At 27.0% G+C, this 24,947-nt stretch overlaps 1 protein-coding gene across 1 annotated transcript; it reads left to right on the forward strand.

Annotated features, from left to right (window-relative positions):
- The first annotated feature begins 8,976 nt into the window (after positions 1-8,976).
- On the forward strand, positions 8,977-21,422 carry LOC107441376 (GTPase Era, mitochondrial). Its single transcript, XM_087157420.1, has 11 exons — positions 8,977-9,329; positions 9,405-9,524; positions 11,228-11,355; positions 11,861-11,938; positions 14,395-14,441; positions 14,569-14,630; positions 14,727-14,839; positions 17,224-17,508; positions 18,777-18,926; positions 21,042-21,122; positions 21,221-21,422. Exons 1-11 carry the CDS (start codon positions 9,272-9,274, stop codon positions 21,332-21,334), a joined length of 1,236 nt encoding a protein of 411 aa, XP_087013546.1. The 5' UTR covers positions 8,977-9,271; the 3' UTR covers positions 21,335-21,422.
- Positions 21,423-24,947: the final 3,525 nt, after the last annotated feature.

The raw sequence follows: 24,947 nt of genomic DNA on the forward strand, positions 1-24,947 counted from the left end.
TTTTGTTTATACTCCTGAACAATAGTAGGTTTGCTAAAATAAATATTTGCATTTTGTGTATTTTAATTTTTATTGAAAAGTTTGTTCACAATTTTTATGAAAAGAATTCATATATAATTTTTTGTTTACTTAAAATTATTGAACGGGGCACGCCCACTTCTGATTTTGAAATTTTCAGTCTTGACAATTTTTGAAACTTTCACCCCTGGCAAGAACAATGAACTATTTTCATAATTTGTCTAATTATTTAGGCAATTAAGTTCAGAACAATATTTAGGTAAATGTCTTTCTATTTTTAAGTCTACTCTACTTGATTAAGCAAACTAAAGTTGATAAATTTATTGTGTTATATTAGTTGTTATGCTCTCGAAAATTTAAATTTTTTTTTTTCTGTAAATGCTTAACCATATATTTATGTGTCTAAATATTTGAATCTAAAAATTATATTAAGCATTTATAGCTTGTCTTTCTCAAACTAATATTACTGCCATGCTTAGTAGGTAAGTTTAAAGATATGTCCAATGTTCTGTTTGAAACAAAATACTATAAAATGCTAAGACACATGTTTCAAGTTTTTTTTTTTTAAATATATTGTTTTAATAAAGTTTGAAAAAATTACTATTAAACCTATAAGTAATATTTTAGAGTTGTGAGTACCTAATTAAAATTATGAGTAGGCTTTAAATGAATGGCAAATATTATTCTGAATTTTTGTTTTATTTTCAATGGCACTTCATTTGTGAATTTTTTTTAATTTTTTTTCTTTTGAAGACCCAAACAAAATTTAATATTTTTTTCTTCTAAACTAGTTTCTTTAAGCATGTAAAATATAACATTAAAAGTTAATAAAATAGATTTTCATATAGAATTATTGAGTGAATTATATTAAACTTCCATTTTTAAATTAGATGTTTCTTGTAAATGACAGTTTCTTGTATTGGGTAGATTTACATAATCAGTTTTTTCTAGCCTGAAAAGAGTTTACCATTCCTGGTATGTATTTGAATATAATTCCCATGGTTGAAGAAGCTACCACTAATTAATAATTTTTTAAAACCGTTCTATGAAGGAAAGAATCCTTTTGTGCAAAATTCTTATTTATATTTGTATCTAAAACTATTGTTTGTATGCTTATTAATACATTTATTTGAGATTATTAATTTAGGTGAAGTGTATTTAAGTTGAAGTCTTATCGAAAGTGTGACGTCTGTCTGCTGAAATTTCAGAAAAATGGAAAACTGTGACAACTATTTTATTAAATAAAGTTTAAAATTGTTCATATGACCAGTAGTAATTTTGACTTCTTTCATTCATTATAGCTTCATCCTTAAAAAATTTTTTATTTAAGTATGAAATTATTTATTAAGTAAAAATTCATACCCAATGCAGCTACAAGAAGTTGATTACAGTATCTTTGTACAATAAATAAATTAGTAAAGATATTTTTTATTTTTATAATGCTTAAAATATTTCATTATAAAAATCTACTGGAATATGTTTTGAGTTATCAATTTGAAATATGAAAACAGTGTGTAAATATCAATTTGCGATATCTACCAACTTAAAATTCTACACTTTTAAATTCTATTAATTTTTATTGCAATTTTTCAGAAAAATTTTCTGTCCTATTTTCCTTATCAATATTAAGTACATTTTTTAAACGTTTGATCTTCAGGTAAAGAAACAATTTGGGAAATTCCATACGAAATGCTATCAGATCCATTAAGATGGAACAATTCCTCAGCAATAACTCTACTTGGAACAATTTCTGAGCTATTAACACCTAGAACACAAAATACTTATAAAAAAAAAGCATAATATAGTCAGAAAATAAAGGTTATACTTTTTATGGTACATTTCAAAAAAATTATTTTTCTCTTGTATAATAATGGATGTGGAATTTTTTAAAGTAACCCGGAAATAGGATGACAAGGAAGAAAATAAGCTTTTCGAAAACTTATGAATCATCATTGAGGAAGCGTGTAGAAGATTCGCATCATAATTTATATTTGTACTTATTAAATTTAGGATATTAATAAAAACTAAGAAGACAAAATACTTAATTATGGTCATGGATTACATTTTTCTATCATCCTTTGTATTTGAAGCATTTTGCAATCTGATCCTCTCTAAATCCGCTGTTTTTCCAAATTATTTGACGGTCTAAAAAAGTATTTTGGAATCCATTCGATGCAAATATGTCAAAAAATTTCACGCGACGTATAAAATTAATTAGTAAATAAAAATAAAATAGATATTTCGTTTCATGCTAACTTTATTTCAACAATGGTTAAAAAATATAATATTAAAAGCAGCGGGAACAATTTTTCAAAGAGATTTATTTTCATTTATTTATTTTAGAAACTAGTTAATTTTAGATTAAACAATAAGTCATGCATTTTATAGAAAATTGTATTACCCTAAATTACCGGTGCATGTATTTTACCTCTACGAGAATGAGAATAATAAATTGAAAAAACCCTAAAATACTAATTAAGCGTCCCGAAAATTTATATGATTGGATGGGAAAGGGTAAGAAAAAGAAAATTTGGACTATTTAAGTCTTAATAGATAAATTATAATTGATATTAAATATATAAATAATTTCACTGAGGCACCTATTTCTTTTATATTCCTTAATAATGTTTTATTTTTATACGAATACAAAAAGTTTCCAATTGTTGAGCCTAAGAAAATAATTGATATGAAAATTTATAACATCGTTTTTAAGTATGCTAAACTAAAAGGCATACACTCGCCGTTACTTACTTAATGATTTTTATAATCTTAATTTTTTCTTAATAAGAATGCTCTGAATTGATATATGTTTGTACAAATCATTTTAAAAATTTGAAATTTTTAGAGCCCAAAAAATAACAGAAATTTTGCCAGCATCGACAATAGTTAATGCGAGTATAAATAATAAGACATGTTGATGTAAGTATAAGTTAAGGCATTCAGGGCATGTTGAGAAGCCATAGCAAGCCTCAATTTTGATGTTTTGTTTTATAAAAAAAATAGACTACACAAAGTTTCTCACTAATTAGTTTCAGTAAAAGCTTAAGATTCTTGAGAAAAGCTTGACGTCATTACCAATCCAAGTGTTGTATACACAAAAATGCCACTTTTAAATACTCTATTTCCTGTAAGAGTAAATATAACAAATAATACTTTATTTTAACTTAATTCAGTTTTGATTGAAAAATAGCGTGAATTATCATGAAATACAATAGAAAAACTGGGTATTTACATAAATTTGTCTAGGCTTGTATTTAGCGAAATAATCTCTTTGCCCAGAACAATCAGAATGTAAAAAAGCTAAATACAGTTTTTTTTTCATTCGTAACTTATTTCCGTACAGTTTTGAGAAAGTAAGACATTTTATAACATACATTTATTATTTAACCTTGTAATTATTAGATATGGAATGTCCTTAAAAGCTAAAAGAATAAAATTACATAATCTGCCACTTAATATTGTTATGTATTTGACTCAATCCGGTCTTATAAGGTCGAAATGAAATTTTTTAAAGTTATTTGATAATGAAGTAAAATAGTTTTAAGCACCACCATTTGCTGAAATGTAAGAAAATCTTGCGCCATATTTCACATTAATTCATAGTAAAAAAAAAGGATATATCGTATAAAATGGAACTTATTAGTTAAAAATTCTAAGAACATTCATCATAGTCTATCACGTTTTATCAAGAAATTAATCCTTGAAAAATCAGAATTTAAATTTTGAATTCGATAATGCTGTAAGTTATTTCAAATTGTAAAAGAAAAAAAAATCAAAATTGAACTTTTGATTTTAACAAAGGTGTCTTTAAAAATTATGTCACTGCATTAATGGAAAATAAAGGTAATTAAAAGAAAATTTTTCTTTCGTAAATAGCAAATAACTATAATTATAACCTAAATAAATACAACAATTAACAATAATGCTTAAATTTTGTTGCATTGTTAAATTTTTACTTTGCTAAATTAAATATAAATTATATAACTTTTTAATTCATAAAAAGTATTATTTTATGGATTTAAAGAAAGAATTTTTCTTTAAAATATCAAAAGTTTTGGGTTATGGCACGTACTTTCTTAGGTTAAAGATATTAAAATAGAGAATAAATAAAATAATATCGACGAATAAAGTAATATCTAATCGGATACAATAAGTATTTCGGACATTCACCAAAAGCGACTATGTGATTGTTGACATTCACCGGTGAAAATCGACATTCTCTTGATTTCAGTCATTCACAGTAACAATTATGCTGTAAAATATTTGTCAGAAAGAAAAAGTAGTTATGTATATATATAGCATACTAAATAAATAATAAGAAAATTAAGAAAAACAATAAGTTTTATTTATTGAGCTTAAGTAAATAGAACTCATAAAATAAATTCAAAATGTAGAGAAAACAATGGGGAAAATTACAGAACAATGATGAAAAAAGAGAAGAAAAATAAATAATAAAATAACAAAAACCGGAGAGAAAAAAAAATTATTACAGTTAAAACATTTTCACCCTGCACGAACGAATCTAATTGCCAAAGTTGCATAGTTTTTGCGTGGTTCCCCCGAATTTTCAAATGTAGTTAAAAATTACCAATAATACTTAGATTTTGTTTTGTTTCACTAAAAAATTTTATTTGAATTATTATGTATTTTTTTAAAAAAAAATCCTTAAATGATATTTACAGTAACACTTACATGAATGTGATAATCGTGAAATGATTTAAATTAAAAACCATCTAAAATTTTTAAATTGTTCATTAAAGTTATCTTTTAGGGTGTTAAAAAAGGACTTTGAAAAATTATATGCTTACTGCGCCTATGCTTAAGCGAAAAAAAAAATTTATTTCAGTCACAGATAGCATGTATGAAGACCAGTTTGTATGCCATAGACTAAATGGGGATGTAAAGTGATTATTGCTAGATTTATTAGTTAGTTTGGATTGCTAGATTTATTAGTTTGATTATTTGGATTGGTATAATTTATTAGTTTGATAAATTGGATTATTGCTATTTTTCTAATTAATTTTAAATCCATTTATATGCTCAACAGTGATTCCTTAGATTTTGATAAAATTCTGACTGAAACATTTATTTGCGTCACCAAACATGAAGTTTTTAATCAAATTGCGACTTCAAGTGCCACAAGCATTCTTAAAATATATGAACAGAGTGTTCCGTTTTCTCATTCTTAATATAAATTGTTTATATAAATGTATATTAATAATTTAATCTAAATATTATACTCAATTATAGGTCGCAAACTGATATGCGAGGAGTAACAAAAAGATAGTTGGAAACTATCGAATTCCTAATTAAGAAGAAAAGATGAAAAAACGGCAAAACCAATTTGATTGCCTAATGATTCTTAGATATAGTTCTACCGATCTCCTTTCAATTTCTTTCTGTTCCACCCGAAAATCTTTATAATGTTTCGTTATTTACCCCAAAACTGGGATTTGCTGGTTTTCACAGATATTGTTTTTTTCTCGCTTGAATTTTATTGACTATAATTTGTTTTCCTTCTTTAGACGAAGTTAAAAAGCTGAAGCGTCAAGACAACGAATTTTCGAAGAACCATTCTTTCTCAGAAGAGGCTAACATTAACTTTAGATAATTTTACACACACACAAGATAATTTTTAAAGCTATAGATTAAGAATAATGTGCTCCCTCCTTTTGCTTAAATTTAAATATCTAAATTCAAAAACCAATTCATGTATATGCGATATCTGTTTTTTTTATTTTAACAGAAATGCAATTGCATGTCAATAATGCTTCTCCTAAGAAGGTTTAAGGCATTTTCAGCGTGAGCAGAAAATCACTGATTTCAAGCTTATTGTGCTCTTGAAATAATATTCAAGTATAGTAAAATCCCGCAGTGGACTGATCGTTAAGACACGGTTCCCAGCAGATCACCGAAGTCAAGCATCACTGATTGCGGTCAGTGTGCGGGTGGGTGACCACTTAGATCAGTCTGCGTAGGGACCGAGGGTGTGCGGTATTGGTCCTCGTTAAACTGTGCTACCGTAAAGTGCTCGACTTCGCGCGCAGATCGTTGGGCTACCAAAGCGGGGGTGCCATCCCCTCCGCAGAGGATCAAAATTGTGATGGCATGTCTTCGGATCATCCTCCGGGTTGTTTCCCAGACCGTCGCCAATAGCCCATTGTGCAGCTCTAGTGCGACTTAAATTAACAATAACAATAATAATAACTTTCTATTTTCATTTCATTTCTGTAGGGATTTACTAATTCCAACACTAGATGGCAGCTCTGCATTAAAATACACTCCACTAAAGGCTCTGTCAGTAGTTTAGAATTGTAAAATTAAATTATCAAATTAATTATTAATAAGTAATTAACTAAGTTAATACATATTTCTAAATCGAGTTGAAAGTTTATTAACCTTAAAAAAATATATAATTTATTATCCATTTTTTATATTTTAGTATATTGTTATATTCTAAATCAGACCTAGTATTCGCGATCGCAACGCTCGAGTACGCCGTCTAGCGGGAGCCTGTAAATATCGGACATTAATTTATCACGTTTTCATTTAGTTCCATCAAAGTCATTGACTGAATCAGACGCCATTTTTAAGCAGCAAATAAGACACAAAATTTCCCAAAGGAAAAGGCCGAAGAACTTGAAAAAAATCTCCAGAATATTAGCAAATCTTTCAGGAACAGAACACGCCAAACATTTGAAGAAAAATTCCTCAATAATTTTTAATTTCTATTATCAACAAACTTGCAACTGATGACTTCCGATTTCGAATACTGCTACAGATGTGTGTATTAAGGTAAAATGCATTTCTTCTGTCTTCAATTCATTACGAATTAAAGTGAAGTCAACATTGCTTTCGTCATTCCAGTGAATAAATATGAATTCAGAACATACAGAATTGTAATAGTTATAGCATATTCTTCTTCGTTATAGAATAGTATATATTTCTGTATCCATATAATTCGGAAAACAACAATAAAAAATTATCCAAGTTACTTGAAATAGTGCCATTTCTGCTGATTCTTAATTAATTTAAATCGTTTTCTTGGTAAGTTTTTTTTAATTTTGAAAGAATAAGTTTAACTAGAATTCAGCTATTCTGTTTTTAGCTACATATTCAAATTCATATCAATTATAAAATTTTGCTGTGTAGTACGTTATCTAAAAGTAATGAAGGTATAAACTATGTATCTATTATTTGAGAATAAAGTTTTCAAACAAGGAACTTATCATTTTGGAATTCTCCGGGAATCATAAATCAGGTAAGTGCAATGATTTTTACAATAAAAAATTTGCTTGTAAATATTTTTTTTTCATTTGATGATGGTTCTCTACAGAATGGTCTGATTAAGAACTATAAGAATAATAAAAAAAGAAACAATATGAAAGTTTTTATTTCAATGTTAAGAATTCTTAAAATCGTTTTTTTTATCCTAAGAATTCTTTATTTTCCGTTTTTTAGTTTATAATTTTTTGATAAAAATTGTTCTCAAAATACTTTTTTTGAAAAATTAAATGGAAAAACATTATGTGTTTATGTATACTTCTTGTATATTCCAATGTTTGAAATAATATGATTCAGAAAAGTATGGAATAAAAATTTGGTACTTACGTATTAACGCCACCGCCGCTACAGATTTGGCGGTTTTTAAGTGCCGCCAATCTACATTTAAAATTTTTGCGACAATTCATAAAATAAAACACTTTATTTAAAATCAAAGTAGTTAATCGGATTTCGGTGGAAAATGAGCCGATATAGAGTTTAGCATAGATTCAAAACAATCATATCGCCATATGAACTCTGATGAATAAGATTCCAAATGAAATAACATTTCCAAAACGTACGTTTACCAAGATAGTTTTATGTTGTGGGAATTGGTACATTTTCGTTTTTTCGGTAAAATATTTCCCTCCTGAAAAAATAAAATTGCATCTTGTTTTGTTTTTGGCAAATCCCAAAGACGAATATTCTTAGCACTAAAAATGGCGACAAAAATGAATTGCTTTTTTTTTTTTGTTTCGTCAGCATTCTTTATTTTACGTTTCTTAGTTTCTAAATAATGATTTTTATTGAAACTTGAAATTTTTCGATAAAAATTGTTGTCAAAAAACGTTGTTTACAAAATTAAATTTCATAAAATTATGAGGCTTATGTATACGTTTTGTTCATTTTAATTTTTGAACTAATATGATTCTTAAAACTATAGAATGTAAAGTTTAAATGGGCCTTTCATGTTATATCATTAAATTTAGTAAAACTATTTCTCGGACATTAGGTTTTAACTCTTATAAGAACATACATATTTTTTTCTGTTAATGTGCAAATATTTTTCCGATGTGTTTTGGATATTCCTTCTCTAATAAAAAGAGATACCATTTTGTTTTCGTTTGCATAAGAAAGAATATCAAGCATTTTTCCTTTTTAAATTTAATTAGCCACAATAAAGAAGGAACGTTGCAATGCTACGTGCTACATTAACGACGTCTCTAGAGTAACTGAATGACTGTTCATATAGAAATCGCAGGTATTAGTCTCATACAACAACGCCCCCTATAGTTCGTTGCGATCGCGAATAACTAAACACTCACCAAAAAAAAGATGGTAGTAAATTTTTTTTAAACGCCAATAATAAGATAAACCACAAAAATAAGGCAAACCTGAAAACCGGTTTTTCGTTGCCATCGGGAAGATAGGACCTTCACTTCCTCTTGCGGGTTCCTCCTATCTACGGCACTAGATGTCGTCAACCTTGGTGTTGCCAATTAAAAATTAATCCATAGCTACAATCTGAAAAATGGTTTACTTCTACTTATCGTTAACTCAAAATATTAACTAGTTATTTTCCGCTCTTCAAAATCCTCATTTTGAGTATTTTTTACTTTCATTTGAAAAATATTATAGAGTAAATATTTTTTACTTACTTCAATTTTATTTTAAAAAACAACATGGCAATCCCAAGTTTAGCACAAATTTCCAGTTCAATCAGTTGAACTTTTTCTTCCTATAATTTTAGCTGCGAATAAATTTCAAAAAGAGATGTACATTTTACAAACGAAAACGGAAAATTTTGAACCAGAACAAGGGAAATTTTGCAATTTAAAACGCAAAATGATTAAAAATAAAAGTGTAAACAAACAATAAATGAGTCTTTAATCTTGTTCTAAATAAAGTACAATTTTCGAAAGCTCTTTCACTTTAATTTTTTAAATAATTGAGATAAAAATAACTAGGGATTTTTAGGTAATTAAATTTAATGTCGAAACTTTACTTAAAGTTATTTCTTTTTTTCCGAAACTCTGAAAATACGTTATGTAAGTATTATCTTTCTCAACAATGGAACTTTTCTATGGTTCTAAATTATCATTAACATAACGTGTAAATTTCAGTTCGAAGAATCAGCACAACTTGTAGCTGTGCTCCATGTGATCAGAATGTTTCATCTACGGAAAATCTGGCATGCTTACCATCATCTAATGATTTACAAAAAAGCATTCCTGTCAATATCGGTAAAATTAATAATTCCACTATTTTAGCTCTTTATTGTGACAATTTATCATTTTAGTGCTTAGATTTGTATAACTGATATCCAACCCAAATATGTATTATGACCTTTAAAGAGTTTAGAATAATTTATTTTATTTTTAAATTAAATTTAACATCTGTATCAGAGATGAGAAGTTCATCCCGAAAGTTCGGGGACGGCTAAAGCTCGTTTACTGAAAAAGTTTTCATGCTCCAGCTCATGATGAAATTTTATAAATTTTTCTACTACTTATGAACAAAGGGGGGACAATTCCATATCCAGATCTGTGCAATGAAACAATGTAAAATAAAAATCGACAATCAACAATTTCAAGTTTCTGTTTTTAAAAGAAAATGTGTTGTTTTTGATACTAAAAGGACAGATGCAGCGATTTGGCTTACTCAGACGTCAAGTATGCCCAAATCATAAGGATAACACATATAAAAATTTGTAATGTGTCCCTCAGAATATGCAATTTTCCATTCAGAAAAAAAAATGATAATAATAATGTAAAATTGGAGAGGCAAGTAACACAAATTTATTAGTCTTATAAGCAAATTTAAGCCCAACTTAAAAGAAATTACCGATACTGTTATTAATTATATAAATCTAAATTTTTTCGAATGATAAAATATTTATTTTTCATGCACATCTTTAAAATAGGGATTTATATTATATTAATTAGGAATTTGATAAAAAAAGAAAAACGACCCAGAAATTTGGTAGTTCTTTGTCCCCTCTCAGCGACGCGACAGCCCACAGAGGGCCAAGGCCTACTGTGCCCATCTCAGTTTTCTTGACCATGGGCTCTGGGGTGTAGGAGCAGATGTTACGGTCCGGTGGTCAGCTGAATGCGGAACCCCCAGTGTTTAGTTCCCAAGCATGCTTGGTACTCATTTATCAACCCACTGAAGGGATGAAAGGCTGAGTCAACCTTTCCCGGCCCGAGGATCGAAACAGGGACCTGTGGCACGACAGCGCTAAGCGCTACCACTCAGCCACCGGGCTATAATATCTGGAGTCTAGCAGAATCAGTGGGTGGTAACTATCATGATATTTGCACCACATAAAACTTTAAGTAAAATATTGATTCTTTTAAGTACCTGCATAATGCTGAATTGTTTCCCCTTAAATGTAAATCAAAATATTTTTTAACATGTTTATTATTTCTTAACTTATTCAGAAAACATAATTTAAGCATATTAACTTTTAAAATTATAAAAAATAATTTTAAATGAGCAAATATATACTTTTAAGTTTCTAACCCACTCAACAATGCATTTTCCTTTTTAATCTTATTACCGTTGATAAATAATTCATGGAAAGTAAAAGTCCCTCTAATTAACAGCAACTTAAACATCTCCATTGTAAATTCTAAAATTGTTTAGCAAAATTTAATATTTGTGGTTTTAACAATTATAAGCTGCTACATTAAGTTCCTCTTATTTAAAAAAAAAAGTTCTGTGACAGTTAACAAACGTTAACTGTCAGAGAGCCGTAAAATACCATTGACTGTTAATGACATCGACTGAGCAAACTACTCAGTGGATCACATCGGATTCTAGTCTATCCATATCAATATCATAATCTTAGTATCTGTGTGATTTAATTTAATTTTATATAATAAAAATAATTGTATGTAGCATATAAGAACTTAATCCTTAACTTGAAAGTTTTGATTTATAGATGATTATAAAGCACTGAAGAAATTGAAGCCTTTTCAGCCTCAAAATCCTCATCTTTTGAAAGTATCAATTTTAGGTGAACCTAATGCTGGAAAATCAACATTAACGAATAGTCTTGTTAAATGGAAGGTATTTATAATTTAATTCAGTGTTGTTTAAATCATTTACTTTTTGAGTTGGTTAAGCTTGAAAAGAAATTAGACAATATTTAGTACAATGTTTATACAATTTTCAAAGTAAAATACTCTAGTAATTACGGAATTTTAAATTATATATTTTAATTGCTGTGTTTTATAATAATTATGTATATTATAATAATTATATTGTAATATTTTTTAAAAAAATGCTAATTGTAATAATGTCATGTATATAAAAATTTTAAAACCTGTTGTATTGTATCTGTTTTTGTATTAAAATTATGAATGTGGAGATTAGAAAAAAATATTGCTAATAATTTTCATTTCTTGTTAATTTACTTTCTTTTAAATACTGTTAATATTTTTGATAATACATTTTATATATTATTTTTCTCATTTTTGAAAAAAAATTTTTAGATTTTATTATTTATCTATCATTTTAGTATTTATTCTCTAATCCTCAATTTATATCTGTTTTTTATTATTATCTTTTGAAGGTTTGTGCAGTATCTAGCAAAGTTCATACAACCAGAAAAAAAGCAGCAGCTGTTTTAGTAGAAGAAAATAAACAAATAGTATGTTTAGTAAAAATTTCTTTTTACAAAAATATTTGTAACTAACATATTTTATGACTTAACTTTAAAGTATTGTAATTTTGAGGAAATACGCTATGAGCTTTATGATTTTAAATATTAAATTATAGTGCGTGCAGCGTATCTAATTGTTATGCTTATCCAGTGGGGTATTTTTTATTAATGAGCTTGGAAATTCTTTTTTATTGAATTGATTCTCCAAAATTCCATTATTACTCTTGCCCTTTTTATCTTTTATAACAAACTATTTTTATAATTGGCAATCAATAATAATTTAAAAAATTAACAAAGCAGGATGTTTATATATTACTACAATTCCGCCATGCAATTGATAAAACAATGTAAGTGCTTTACTATAGATTTTGAGAAAAGTGGCTAGACAACTGTATTCTTTCTATTGCTAATGCTATAAACTCTGAAATAAAATTTCAAAATACTGATAAAACGAAATTTGATTTAGAAAAAAAGAATTGCATGAGATAGTTTATGATACAAAAGTGCCAAATATATGAAGATCTCAATTTTGATTTTTTTTTTCATTTGCCTTGATTTTTCTTTTATTGCACTGCAGAATAATAGTTCATTTGTATGTTTTTCAAAATCCCTTAGATTTTATAGTTTCTTCAAATACATTAACCCCTTAAAAGTGATATTTATGACCTGAATTTGTGTAAGTATACATTCTAAAATTATCCAAGCCCAAACCATCTTCCCTACCTTTATTTTATTTTTATTTAACCCAAATTAATATCATTGCCTAATTTCATTTCTGGGTATCATTTAAGTTTTGTACAGTGTAGCTTTCTCCAGTACCATGAATACTTACATTTAATCAAATTTATTGTAAAATGATCTCGTTGGTCAAACCGTTCAATGCAAATTTCCATAAACTGTAAGAAGGGAGCAATCCATTTTGGAATAGTTAAAAAAATGACATACAAATTCTGAAATATCATATGGGGTTATCCGGGGTAATTCACGATCACTCTATTTCTGGGGTAAATAATGATCACCTAAGTTTTATTCAAAAAAAAAAATTTTTTTTTTAAATGTGAGACATGGACGAGAATGCTTGTACACTTTACTAAAGTATAACTACATTTACTTAATAATAGTTTTTTGTTTAATCTAGCAAAGCAAGTATATTTTAAACTGCTTTCTGTATTTTCCATTTCAAAGATGGGTTTCAAAATGTGCACATTTCAGAAAAGATCCCCCTCCTTCTCTTAATAATAAATATTTTGAGTTACTTTCTTTTTCTTTGATCTATGAATAGTTTTTGTCTAATTGTTTCACATCTACTGTAAACATTATAATTGATTATAGGAAACTATATCAAATGTTGCCCCCTATAGATGGGGTAATTCCTGATCATTGTCATTTCCTCTTATAAATAGTATAAAAAATAGCTAATAAATAGCAATTGTCTTATCTTAAATAACAGTTCATATTTATTAAGTGGAACAACTATAAAATATATTCTAACTGCAATCACAGCATTTGTTTTTAACTGTATGCAAAAAAAATGTGTTCCGATTTGTACCATTTCTGGTTTGTTTTACCTTGCTTCCATCTTAATTTTATGTGTGTACATTGTTAGAATAGTTTTTAAGTTTATAAATTAGCCTAATATAAATATTGTGAGAAATTATAAGCCTAAAAAGGATACTAAGCTTCTAGAAAGCAAAATGAGTGAGTTTCCTGTAATGATTACATTAAGAATAACCTAAATCGGTGTTTTTAATTTTTTTTTTTTTTCCATCTGAGGTGTACTTCAAGTGCTGTTCATTGCATGAAAATGTTATTCATCATGCTCATAGTATTGAATTGCTTGCAAATTACTGATTACAAATGTGTGTGTATATATATAATTTTATACCAAAAAACTATTTAACGAAAACTTGAAGATCAAGGGCGAAGAACAGTTAGTATCCAATTTTCACAAAAACCATGATTGGATAATCATAAGTTGCAGCTTGAAGATTGCTAAGTTTTTGACAAATCAATAACGTGGAAAATTAGTTCTCTCTGATAGTTGTTACACAGTGAAGATAAATTGTGTAGGGGAAAAATAGTTTCTGTCTGTCTTTAAATTTTTTTCCCCTCAGAATCAGCTATCAAGGACATAGATCGTTTGTGTTCTTTAATCTTTACTTGCATTTTTTAATGTATGCATTGAAAAGAATATTGACTTATAAGCTGATTTAGTTTAATTCTCTTTTTTTTTCTATTCTTCATAATTTATATGTTTTTTAATATAAATAGTACTGCAAATATGTTTTTCTTGAAATGCAAATGTGATCTATCTATTATTGTTCAAGAATTAAAATTATGGCCAATTCTGAAACTCAAAGACATACTTAATTGTTGTGATTTGATTGTAGTTTCTTCTAAATTCATTAGTTATTAAATTTTTAAAATTTAGATTTTTATTTAAGGTTTTCTTAGACACACCTGGTTTTGTTACTCCTGAACAGATTAAAAAGTAAGTTCCTTTACTGGTTTTTAATTTTTCGTATATTCTAAAAAACTTTGAATTTAGTTCCACTATATAATGTAAATGGAATAATAAAAAATAGTAAAATTAAACAAAAATTTTACCATTTTATTAGGCATTCTTTGGAATCTTCATTTGTTATGGATCCAAGGCTGTCTGTTAGAGATGCTAATATAAGTATGTTTTATAAAATTGACTTCATTATTTTATAAAAATGTACAAATATTTTTAAACATATCCTTATTAATCTTTTTTAAATTCATTTACTTTTAGTTGCAGTAGTTGTTGATATTGCAAATAAATACACCAACAATAGAATTAATGAGAATATATTAGAATTATTGCAAGATTTTAAAGAGAAGCAAACTATTTTAATTTTAAATAAGGTAAGATATAAATTTTTTATATGTTTTATTAATGTAATTTTAATGCATCAATTTCTAACTATGCAAAGTAAAATTATTTTATATCTTAATCATTTATGCTATTTGATATTCCTAAATGAAACATTTGAATTTTCAATATATTTAGTGTATTTACACACACACACAATAATTTTTAAAGAAGGATGGAAATTGTTTTTCATTTTAGAAAACTTTTGTGTAAACCATCTATATCTTAACAGCCTGGCAAAGGTGTATGTTATTTCTGTGTTGTTTTTTTTTCCTTGTTTGTTATGTGCTTTCTATATTTTTTGAATAGTGTTTCATGTTTTAGTCATTAAGGAAGTTGAAGTTTTATTTTCTTATTAATCATAGCTTGCAAAAAAAATTTCCCTTTATTTTCAAAGATATATTTCCAATAAATAATATTTTATGTACAAAAAAAAATTAAACCATTCCTTATTAATGTTAACTTTTGCACTTCCAATAAAATTAAGTTTTGAATTAAAAAATTATTTTTCATTTATTTTTTTACTAATGTCTAGACATGGCATGTTTCTAAGAATCTCTAAATGTTTAAATTTATATGAGGTTTTTATAACCTGGGTAAATTAAAATCTGATGATAGATTTTCTCAAAAAAACAACAAAAATTTTATCAATTTAGATTTATAATGTCTAAAGTTTTGCAAAATCAGCTGTCTTCTTTGAATTAGTGTTTATTTGTTGACTATTACTAATTGATTGAATTATCTTTTTTCCTTTCAATTTGGCTATGATTTTACTCTTTTCCAAAGCATAAAATGTATTTAAGTTTTTTTAACCAAATACTCCAATCCAAAAAGGTTTCTCCATTTCTAACTAAGGCTCGTGAAATCTTAGAAGGTAATTAAATTACCATGAAGTAAAATCCTTTTTCTACTAATGAAAAAAAAAGATTAAATTTTTCTTTTCTACAAGAAATAAAGATTGTGATTATGAACTAAGTTTAGAAATATTGGTCGCTTATGACTCCACTGCAACTACATGGTTATTTTCTTTTTAGAAAGGAAAAAAAGTATCCAAAAAATTTTTATTAGCCTAGCTGAGAATTTGTATTGTTATGTATTATTTTTATTTCTAGTGTTTAGTATGCTACTTGTATGTTATGTTTCTAACGTTAAAATTTCAGAACAAAGATTTAATACAGATAGGACAGTAAAAATGATGTTTACAAATTCAAACATAGCATTTACATATTAATGGTGAAAGAAATTCAAAATAGTGTTTTTAAAAATAAAAAAACAGGTCACAATTAAAAAATAGTATGAACTCCTATTTAGGAGATACACATAAAAAGTAAATATTTAGGATTTAGAAAAATTATTCAACAAAGAATTAAAACCGAAATTCCAAATCAGTTGTCTTGACGAGATCCGATTTGGAATTTCGCTCAAAATCAGCGGATCCTTTCCAAAGATTTTTGATGGACTTATATTTCATGTGTGCGCATTCATAATGCTGATGAGAACATTTAAAAGGACTTTTGTAAAGTAAGAAAAAAAGAAATTTCACTGAAATCTGAACAGTATGTATTGGCATTACTAATTTAAATACTTGAAAAAAAAGAAACAAAAGTGTATAAAAGTATTTATAAAAAAAATAGAATTTTAAACAATTTTAAAACTACTTAATATTTAACTAACAAAGGACAGTTCCAATGACGAAATAAAAATAAAATAAAAAGAAACTTTCATTACTCAAAATGAATGTATAGGAAATAGGTTAAAATTTATCATTTGGAGAAAAAAAATTCTGTAACACTAAAAATTAAAGAAAAAAATTGAAAAATATTCCACCAATGGAAAGTTTGAGAACCTTGCTTTTCAAACAAATGGTTTTTAAAAGATTGGCAATCTGTTTTTGTGGCCACAGATTGAAACAAAATAAGCTTTTAATATTTTTTTCCTTAACTTTAAAACTCTTTTCCAGCAGCATGCATTGCTTTATGTTATATTGAAATGTAAAGTGTGTTTTTTTATACTTTTTCTTTTTTGAAAAGAAAAGCAGAATTTGAAAAGAATAATAAACTATGTACACCATTATAATTCCATGTTCATGAACTTCATTTTAATTTAAGCACTTATTTAAAAAAAATGCTTAGTCTATCAATTTAATTTTAAATGGTACTTTTTGGACAAATTATAAAAATAAATATGAAACATAATCAACTAAACTGACAGAATATGCTAATTTTGAATAAAAGTAAGTATTTTAAAGCACAAATAACCAAAATGAGTGACAAAGCTCCAAGACCCCGGCCTCAAAATTCAGTACAGGTAGGCCCTAAGTCAATGTCAAAAAATATAAATTCGTGCAGTGGTTAATTATGCGATTTTAACTTTTCAGATTGATGCTATGAAATCAAAAACTAGACTGCTGAGTTTCACTAAAACTTTGACTTGTGGGTGTATTGGAGGAGTACCTACTTCTGAGTTTGAAAAAACGTCTGAGGAAAAAGGAACTGCAATTGATGATGTGCCATCAGATGTTGGTAAAAAATCTGTAGAAACTGATTTCAACAACAATCAAAATAGTTTCATTTCTCAAAAAAGACAGAAAGATGGCTGGCCACATTTTTCTAGAGTATTCATGGTTTCTTCCTTGAAGAATGATGGAATTGAGGACTTGAGGGTAGGTTGGATTAAATGTTTGAAATACTGCAATCCTTCTGTTAACAAATTACTGTCCCTGGCCAAATTATTAGATGCACTATAATATTGCTTTGTTGATTTTTTTGTGACTGAAACCGGTTTGCACTTCTTTATGTTTGTGTATCAATTGATTAAATTAGACTATATATAATGCAAATTTGACGATTGGATAAATTAGACAATATATAATATAAATATAGAATAATTATTATATCAGGCACTATATTAGTATATTATAATAATTAGACCAAAATATTAGATGCACTGTAAGGTTTTAATAATTACATGTTTTGCACTAGTTTATATGCAACACTTATTTATTTAAACATACATGTCCCCTACTCTAAGGCATCTATTTCCACTGAGGTCTTGAAAGAAGGCCGTTATTGCTATGCACAATCCAACCATATAATAAAGCAATCAATCATTTGCCAAAAACCTTAAGCAATAATTAGTTTGTCTTGTGACTATTGCTATTCTATCTGATTTTGCAATTTCCTTCTTCACATCTTTCATACAAAAATTAGCTCATTTTCTCTGTATTTAATTTATCTATATCAGACGCATATCAGTGAGCATGTGTGTGATCACTTTCATCAGCTAGCAAAGAGACCGAGGGTGGGCTTTATTGGTCCTTGTTAAACTGTCCCACGGAAAAGTACTCGACTTCGCTGATAGGTTGTTGGGCTCCCTAAGTTGTGATGGAATGTCTTAGGATCAGCCTGAGAGTTGTTTCCCTCGCCATCAGCAATAGCCTATTGTGCAGCTGTAGCACAATGTAAACACAGATTTAATACTACTGACCTGAAAGACGAGGTTTTAGTTACTTTAAAAATGTACCAGCAATTTTTTTCTGGAATTCTTCATTTAAGTTATATATTTGATTAGTTGTGTTCTCATTAAATTAGAAATAATTTAGTTGTGCTGTGTGATCTCAAAATCACATCAGATAAACACTTAAACGTTTTACTTATAAATTAAAATCAGGTTTCAGTTTAATAGGGTATATTTCTTAATGTTTAGGTTTCTCCTTCTTAATATTTCTTTTAAATAAATAAAGGTTCCTTATTTAATTAAAAATAAAACATTTAATGATAAAAAATAAAAACGTTTAAGGATAAAAATAAACTTTTAAAGATAAAATAATTAAATATGAAACTTTTAAAAACATTAACATTTTAATTTGTATCTTGTATTTTGTATGTTTAAATAATATTTAAATATTCTTGTATATCTCTATATTTTTAGAACTATTTGTTCAGTCAAGCAATACCCCATGACTGGATGTATCCTGACAGCCTAGTGACAGACCAACATCCACATGATATAGCTCTAATGATTGTCAGAGAAAAATTATTAGAGTACTTGCCACAAGAAATACCTTATCAAGTGCAAATGGTAATTAGTAGATATTTACACAATTTTTTTAAAATTTATCCATGCTTTATTAGAAATTAGTGTAAATATTTTTTTAAAAAGAATTGGCCAAATACAAAATAATTCATTTTTAGCAATTCCTACTGAAATCACTATCATCGCAAATTCACCTGTAATTACTTTTTACAAATTATTAAGCAATTATGTATTTTTATAACTAAACGAATGCGCCAATCTAGAAAGAAATTAGGTTTCTTAAGGGAATCTTAATAAAAAAAATCCAAACTTGAAAAAGCCTAATTCAAAAAAATGCCCTTTAGTAAACACAAAATCTCAAAAAAGGAACCTTCACAAAAATCTAAACTATTAAATAGATTTAACAAAGTTTTAAACTTGAAAAATTATCCTTGCCCAAAATCTTTTTTTTTCTTCGAAAATTACTGATTAACATTATTCCTTTATGTTTGTATATTTATATTTGCATCTAAAAAATATATATATATGCTCTAAAAATTGTGCATTTTTGTGTGAATCGTTGACAAAAACACACTTGAAGACAAGAAAAACACACTGAAGGAGATGAGAAATCAATGAAAAAATTAGTTAAAGCATTTAATAGAATTTACAAAGGGTGAATAGATTTCAATAATATGGCTAATAATAATATCTTAAAAACTGTAAAAATTTCATGGGTATTTCCTTTTTTAAATTTATAATTTTTATTATTGTTATTAATAATAGAGCCTTAATTTTTTGTTTTTTTCACACAATATAACTTATGAAAGGTGATTTAATTCAATAATTTGGCTAATAATAATATCGTAATAGTTTCATTATATAGTCATTTTTTCAGAAATAAAACCTTAGTTTTTGTCAATTAATTTTCACAAAATTCCTAAAATGGGACCTGAACAAGAAATCATGTACTGATTCCTGCTTAAGAGGATAAATGAAGTTTATAATTTAATTTGTACATCTTGTTATGTTTTTCTTATTAAAAGTTATACTTAAATACATTTTTATAATCACATTAAGTTATGCATGTGCATATTTATGCATTTTAAAAGATGCTGAATATAAAATTTTTAGTTGTTTTGCTGGTTCAGTGTTCATTTTTTATTGCTTCGTCGTCTAAAATTCATATTAGCTACTGAATATTATAAACAATTAAAATAATTTTTCTTTTATTAATTTTTAATAACTGATCATTAAAGTGACAGTACAATAATCATTCCAATTGGCAACTTAACAAAAATTTAATTAGATAATGATCATCAAATACTTCGAAAAATCTTAACTGACAATATAGATAGATTTTAAACTTATTTTCTTACATTAAAAAAAAATGCACTTTAGAGAATATTATTCTATTATGTTTTGGCAATCTTGAAAAAAATTTCAAAGGGAAAAAACTTCATATTTGTTTACAAATTGCATGAAAATACTTTTTTTTTTTCTTTGCAGACATATTTTGATAACGCTCAATAAGGATTATTTTACCTTAATTTATTACCGTCGTTGAACAGCCAACCCAATTTTGGGTTTACGACTTCTAATATTCAACTCTGTAACCTCGTAATTTTGAACTAAATTCCAAAGACAACGGAACTCGTAGATCAAGCATTGGGAGAAATTTACCTTTATGGAGAACTTTTTTGATGAAACTATCCTCCATTTGCTTTACATAGAGAGAAAAACCTCCCACAGTTACCCTGGCGGCAAAAAGACTTTAACCCATGACCAATCTACCAGTGAGGATATTTTACGTCAGTACTGTGGTCAGTGCAAGCAATAGCTGGGGTTCGAACCGGACTCACCTCATTTGAAGGCCAACGCTCTGTCCCCTCAGCCATCATGGCTCAATAAAGATTATTGGCAGAAATCTGCCAATTAACTGCAAACGATTAAAAATCTAAATACTCAAGTTTGGTCCAAATATTTTTTTTAGTGAACGTTGTTTGCCCTTTTTATGCTCACAAACTACTGGGTGTAATGAACTGAGTGCACAAACTAAACTAAATCTTACTCTAGTTTATAACTGAAAAGTTAAACTTTACAAAATTTGAGCAAATGATAGTCTAATTTTAAAATTAATTTAATTTTAAGAATGACCTAATAAATTTCTTTCTTTTCCAGACTATTTCAAAGTGGGAATTACTACCATCTGGTTGCCCAAAAATTGATATTAAAATACATTGTACAACACCTCGACACAAGGTAAAGCGTTAACTAACTCAGTTTTAACTTTTTCACTGAAAATAAAATAATTCTGATATACATAACATTTTATAATCTATTTTTTCCCATATTCATAGCGTTTCATTATTGGACCAAATGGGAAGCACATAGCTGCATGTGCAGATAAATCAAGAAAAGCCATGAGGGAAGCTTTTAGAAAAGATGTAGTTCTGCATTTAGGAGTGAAATGAGAAGGTTTTTCTTCTCATCTTTAACCTGTACATTACATTGTTACAATAAATCTTATATATTTATACCATTAAACTATATTAATGATGCTTTTATGCATATTTATTTACACAGTACTTGATTTTGATTTTGGTATTATTTTCATAGAATTAGCATTTTAAATCTTTTGCTATATCTTCCCCGGGTATGTTGATGCATGGGGTAAACTTTTCCATTAGATACTCCTAAAAAGAGATGTGTAATTGCTGATAGGGGAAAGTCCCAATTGTAAATACTTAATATTCTTCATTTATCCTTTTAATTATTTACATAAATTTATTGTTTTAAATTAGATAGGTTAAAATTTTTCTTGAATGCAATGAATATATAAATTTTAATGATCTGAAACAGTGTGGTCTAACCAATGGACCCACCCTTCTAACTGAAAAACAAGTTTACCTTTTTTACTGCTTTAAGTTTTAGGTTTTTTTTTAAAGTTTACATCAGCAGCACAAGGTTAGTATGTCAACTTAAAATCATAATAACTTATGTTTTAAACTAATTTTCTGTTCAGCGATAAATTAAGCATTCATAAATAGGAATTTGGATATTTCAAACAAATTTATAAAATGATTTTTTGCAAATAATTTATAAATCAGTTTTAAAAAAAAGGGTAATTTTTATCAATCTATTGAAAAAAAACATATTTACTTCACTTTTATTTTAATGTATGAATTAGAAGAAGCTTTATTAAGAAATTAGTATTACATATTATTTACAAGGTTGTATTAATTAACCATAAATAAGCATTGACGGAGTTAATGTAAAACAGTAATATTACCTAAGTTATTTTATCAAAATTATTAAATATTATACATATATGCCCTTCTATGTGTTATTTAAAAAAATATTATACACTTTTATATAAAAAAAGTAGGGGGGAATGAAGGGACTAGGGGAATAAAAAATAGCAAGGTAACTTAAATTAATAAAATTTTATTTATATAATTATATTCAATAATAATCATGCTTATTAGATAATTATATTGAATTCCTTTTCTTTATCCCTTTTAATGTCATTTATTCAACCCGACTTTTTCCATTTTCTTCAGAATTTGAAGGCTATTCAATTGGTATTTCCCAGTACCCTCCAGTTTGAAAAATTATTTGCCTGTCCGGGCAAGTAAGGGTAAAAAATGCATGACCGATGGGAGTTTTTACAAGCCTAAGGCTTGTCGGACAATATAATTTTCAAGTCCTAACGCTTATGTGCCTTTTCTGCTCTCAAACTAATTAAATCAAAAGCGAGAAATCAAATTAGAAGTGCTTAATTGGAATCGAGCCTGAAACATTGTCTTACAATAGATATTGATTAACATGTATAATGAAAATAGTCCCGATTATCACATTAATCTCTGATTGTAAAATGTAGTGATATAAAGTAGGCCAACTAATTATTTAATTAAGTATTACTTCAATATTAACTATGTTTGAAAACCATGTTATCCTTCATGAAATATTCTGCTAAATATTTATTAGTTAAAATTCATTTCATATTAAACTAGTAATTAATTTAGAATACTAGTGCAGGGTTCATACAGAGATCAGAAGTAATCCAAGGAGTTCAAAATTTTAAGGACTATGAGTAAAAGATAACTAGACAGTTTTTTTTTCTTTTTTAAATTAAAAAGCAGTTATTGTAAGAAACTTGCAAAAATGTATATTTTGCATAAGTTTTTCTAGCCCTTTTGAAATAAATTTTGACTTTGTCAAACTTCATCAAGAAAAATAAGTAAAGTAATCACTTTTACACATAACTACATTTTCCAGTATCAAATATTTTAGTAAATCTTGTTAAAGATTAACATAATAACCTACCAATCTTATATTTTTAAATTTGAATACATAAGAAAATCTAAGGCATTTTATACACACACAAAAAAAAAATCACAGTAAATTATTAATTAAGTTTACTTGTAACATGTAAAATTAAAATTATTTGCTGTTATTTTTTTTCTTCTAACTCTTGCAATTTAAATTTTTTCTTCTTTAAAAATTTTTCTTAAAATATTACATTTTGAGAGCTAAGTCATATTATTTAGTTTCCCTGCTTGTACAACAAATTCATCAGTGGACTTAGTAAGTTCACCTATGCAACGCAGCAATCTAAGGAGTTTCTAAGGACTAATTTGGAAATCTAAGTAGTTCCAAGTACTCCTTGGAGACTTTTTATTTCTAAGGAGTCTGTACGCACCCTGCTAGTGTCATTTGTCATTAATTGGATGCTCCCTTTAGTTTGATGCCTGTGGCCATACCCTTATTTGGTTCTCTCTGCATGCCACAAATTTTTAGTATTTTATAATTCAATATTTCTGACTCAGTGTTTATCTTTGTTGACACACAAAAGTTCTAACAGTATTTAATTGTGTTTCCTTAAATATTATATAACTATGTATTTTTATGTGATATTCCAGTACTACTTCCAACCACCAAACTTATAGACCATTAAACTTCAATTAATATTGAATTTGACTGAATGTAAGGTTATTTTACTAGGTTATAAACAAAACCATAACATACATAGTTAAAATATTACAGTAGATTTATAACATGCATACACTTGATTTTATTGGAAACTTTGTTATTACATTCATAACATCGAAAGATTAATAAAAAAAATTAATGAAAAACTTTTTTTACTTTGTGCTGTATATTATTGTAACTATTAGAATTTATGGAGATTAATTATATGATCAAAATATATGTGACATAAATAGATGAGTAATTATTGTACTTGGAAACAGAGATTGGTAGCAAGCGTAAAAAAAATTCAACAAAATTACTGAAAAGCAAAGTTTATTTGACATGATGACATTTCAGAAAAACAGAGTATCAAAATTGGAAGTATATACAGATTGATAATGATTTGTAAATCTGATGAGAGGACACACACAGTGTGCAGAATATCAAAAATGTATAAACAGATCAGTCAAAAACACTTACTTAGGTGTTTAGAATGATATAGAAATGATTCTTTGTAAGAAACTTGTATTAAAATCAGATAATTAATACCACACAAATGACATCAAGCAAATTGCTACACAAGAAATATTAAGTAGTATGCTCTTAATTTTATCAATCCACATACTTAACTCTATGAAATATTTAATTAAATTTACATACTGGAAAAAAATTTGTGTTATAGTAATTCAAAAATAGGATTTTTGATTACAACCTTTAAGGAATGGAATCTTATTATTTAAAAAAAAATTGTTTATACTATTGCTGTATTAACTATAATTGTTTACACACTTTATTATCCTTATCAGTTTTAAAAGTATCTACTCTCATGTGCTTTTACATATGATATGGTACAACACCAAAGTGATCTTTTGGATATGGTGCTTAGTGTGCTAAAACCTGTCATGTTAGTATTCTTGTACCACCAAGAAACAAAGAAAAAATAATGTTCATTGTGACAAAACTGCGCTAAACATAGTTAACTGTTAAAGAGGTAAACATCCATTAGCATATGAAGTGTTCCTGTTAATTTTATATGATGTTTAATTAAATTCAAAAAGTCTGACAACTCTTAACTGTCAAAATTGTAAAGAATCTTTTAGTTTGTTCATAGAA

The sequence above is a fragment of the Parasteatoda tepidariorum genome, chromosome 2 (genome assembly GCF_982258835.1).
Source record: "Parasteatoda tepidariorum strain Cologne lab strain chromosome 2, Ptep-v5.0, whole genome shotgun sequence".
NCBI classification, from domain to species: Eukaryota; Metazoa; Arthropoda; class Arachnida; order Araneae; family Theridiidae; genus Parasteatoda; species Parasteatoda tepidariorum.

Bases quoted from the DNA above. Each gene is read 5' to 3' on its own strand.
- LOC107441376 (XM_087157420.1), top strand. From the start codon at position 9,272: ATGTCGAAACTTTACTTAAAGTTATTTCTTTTTTTCCGAAACTCTGAA. The intron at 14,631-14,726 runs GTATGTTTTATA...ATTTACTTTTAG, and splicing joins TGTTAGAGATGCTAATATAA to TTGCAGTAGTTGTTGATATT. The intron at 14,840-17,223 runs GTAAGATATAAA...TTAACTTTTCAG, and splicing joins CTATTTTAATTTTAAATAAG to ATTGATGCTATGAAATCAAA.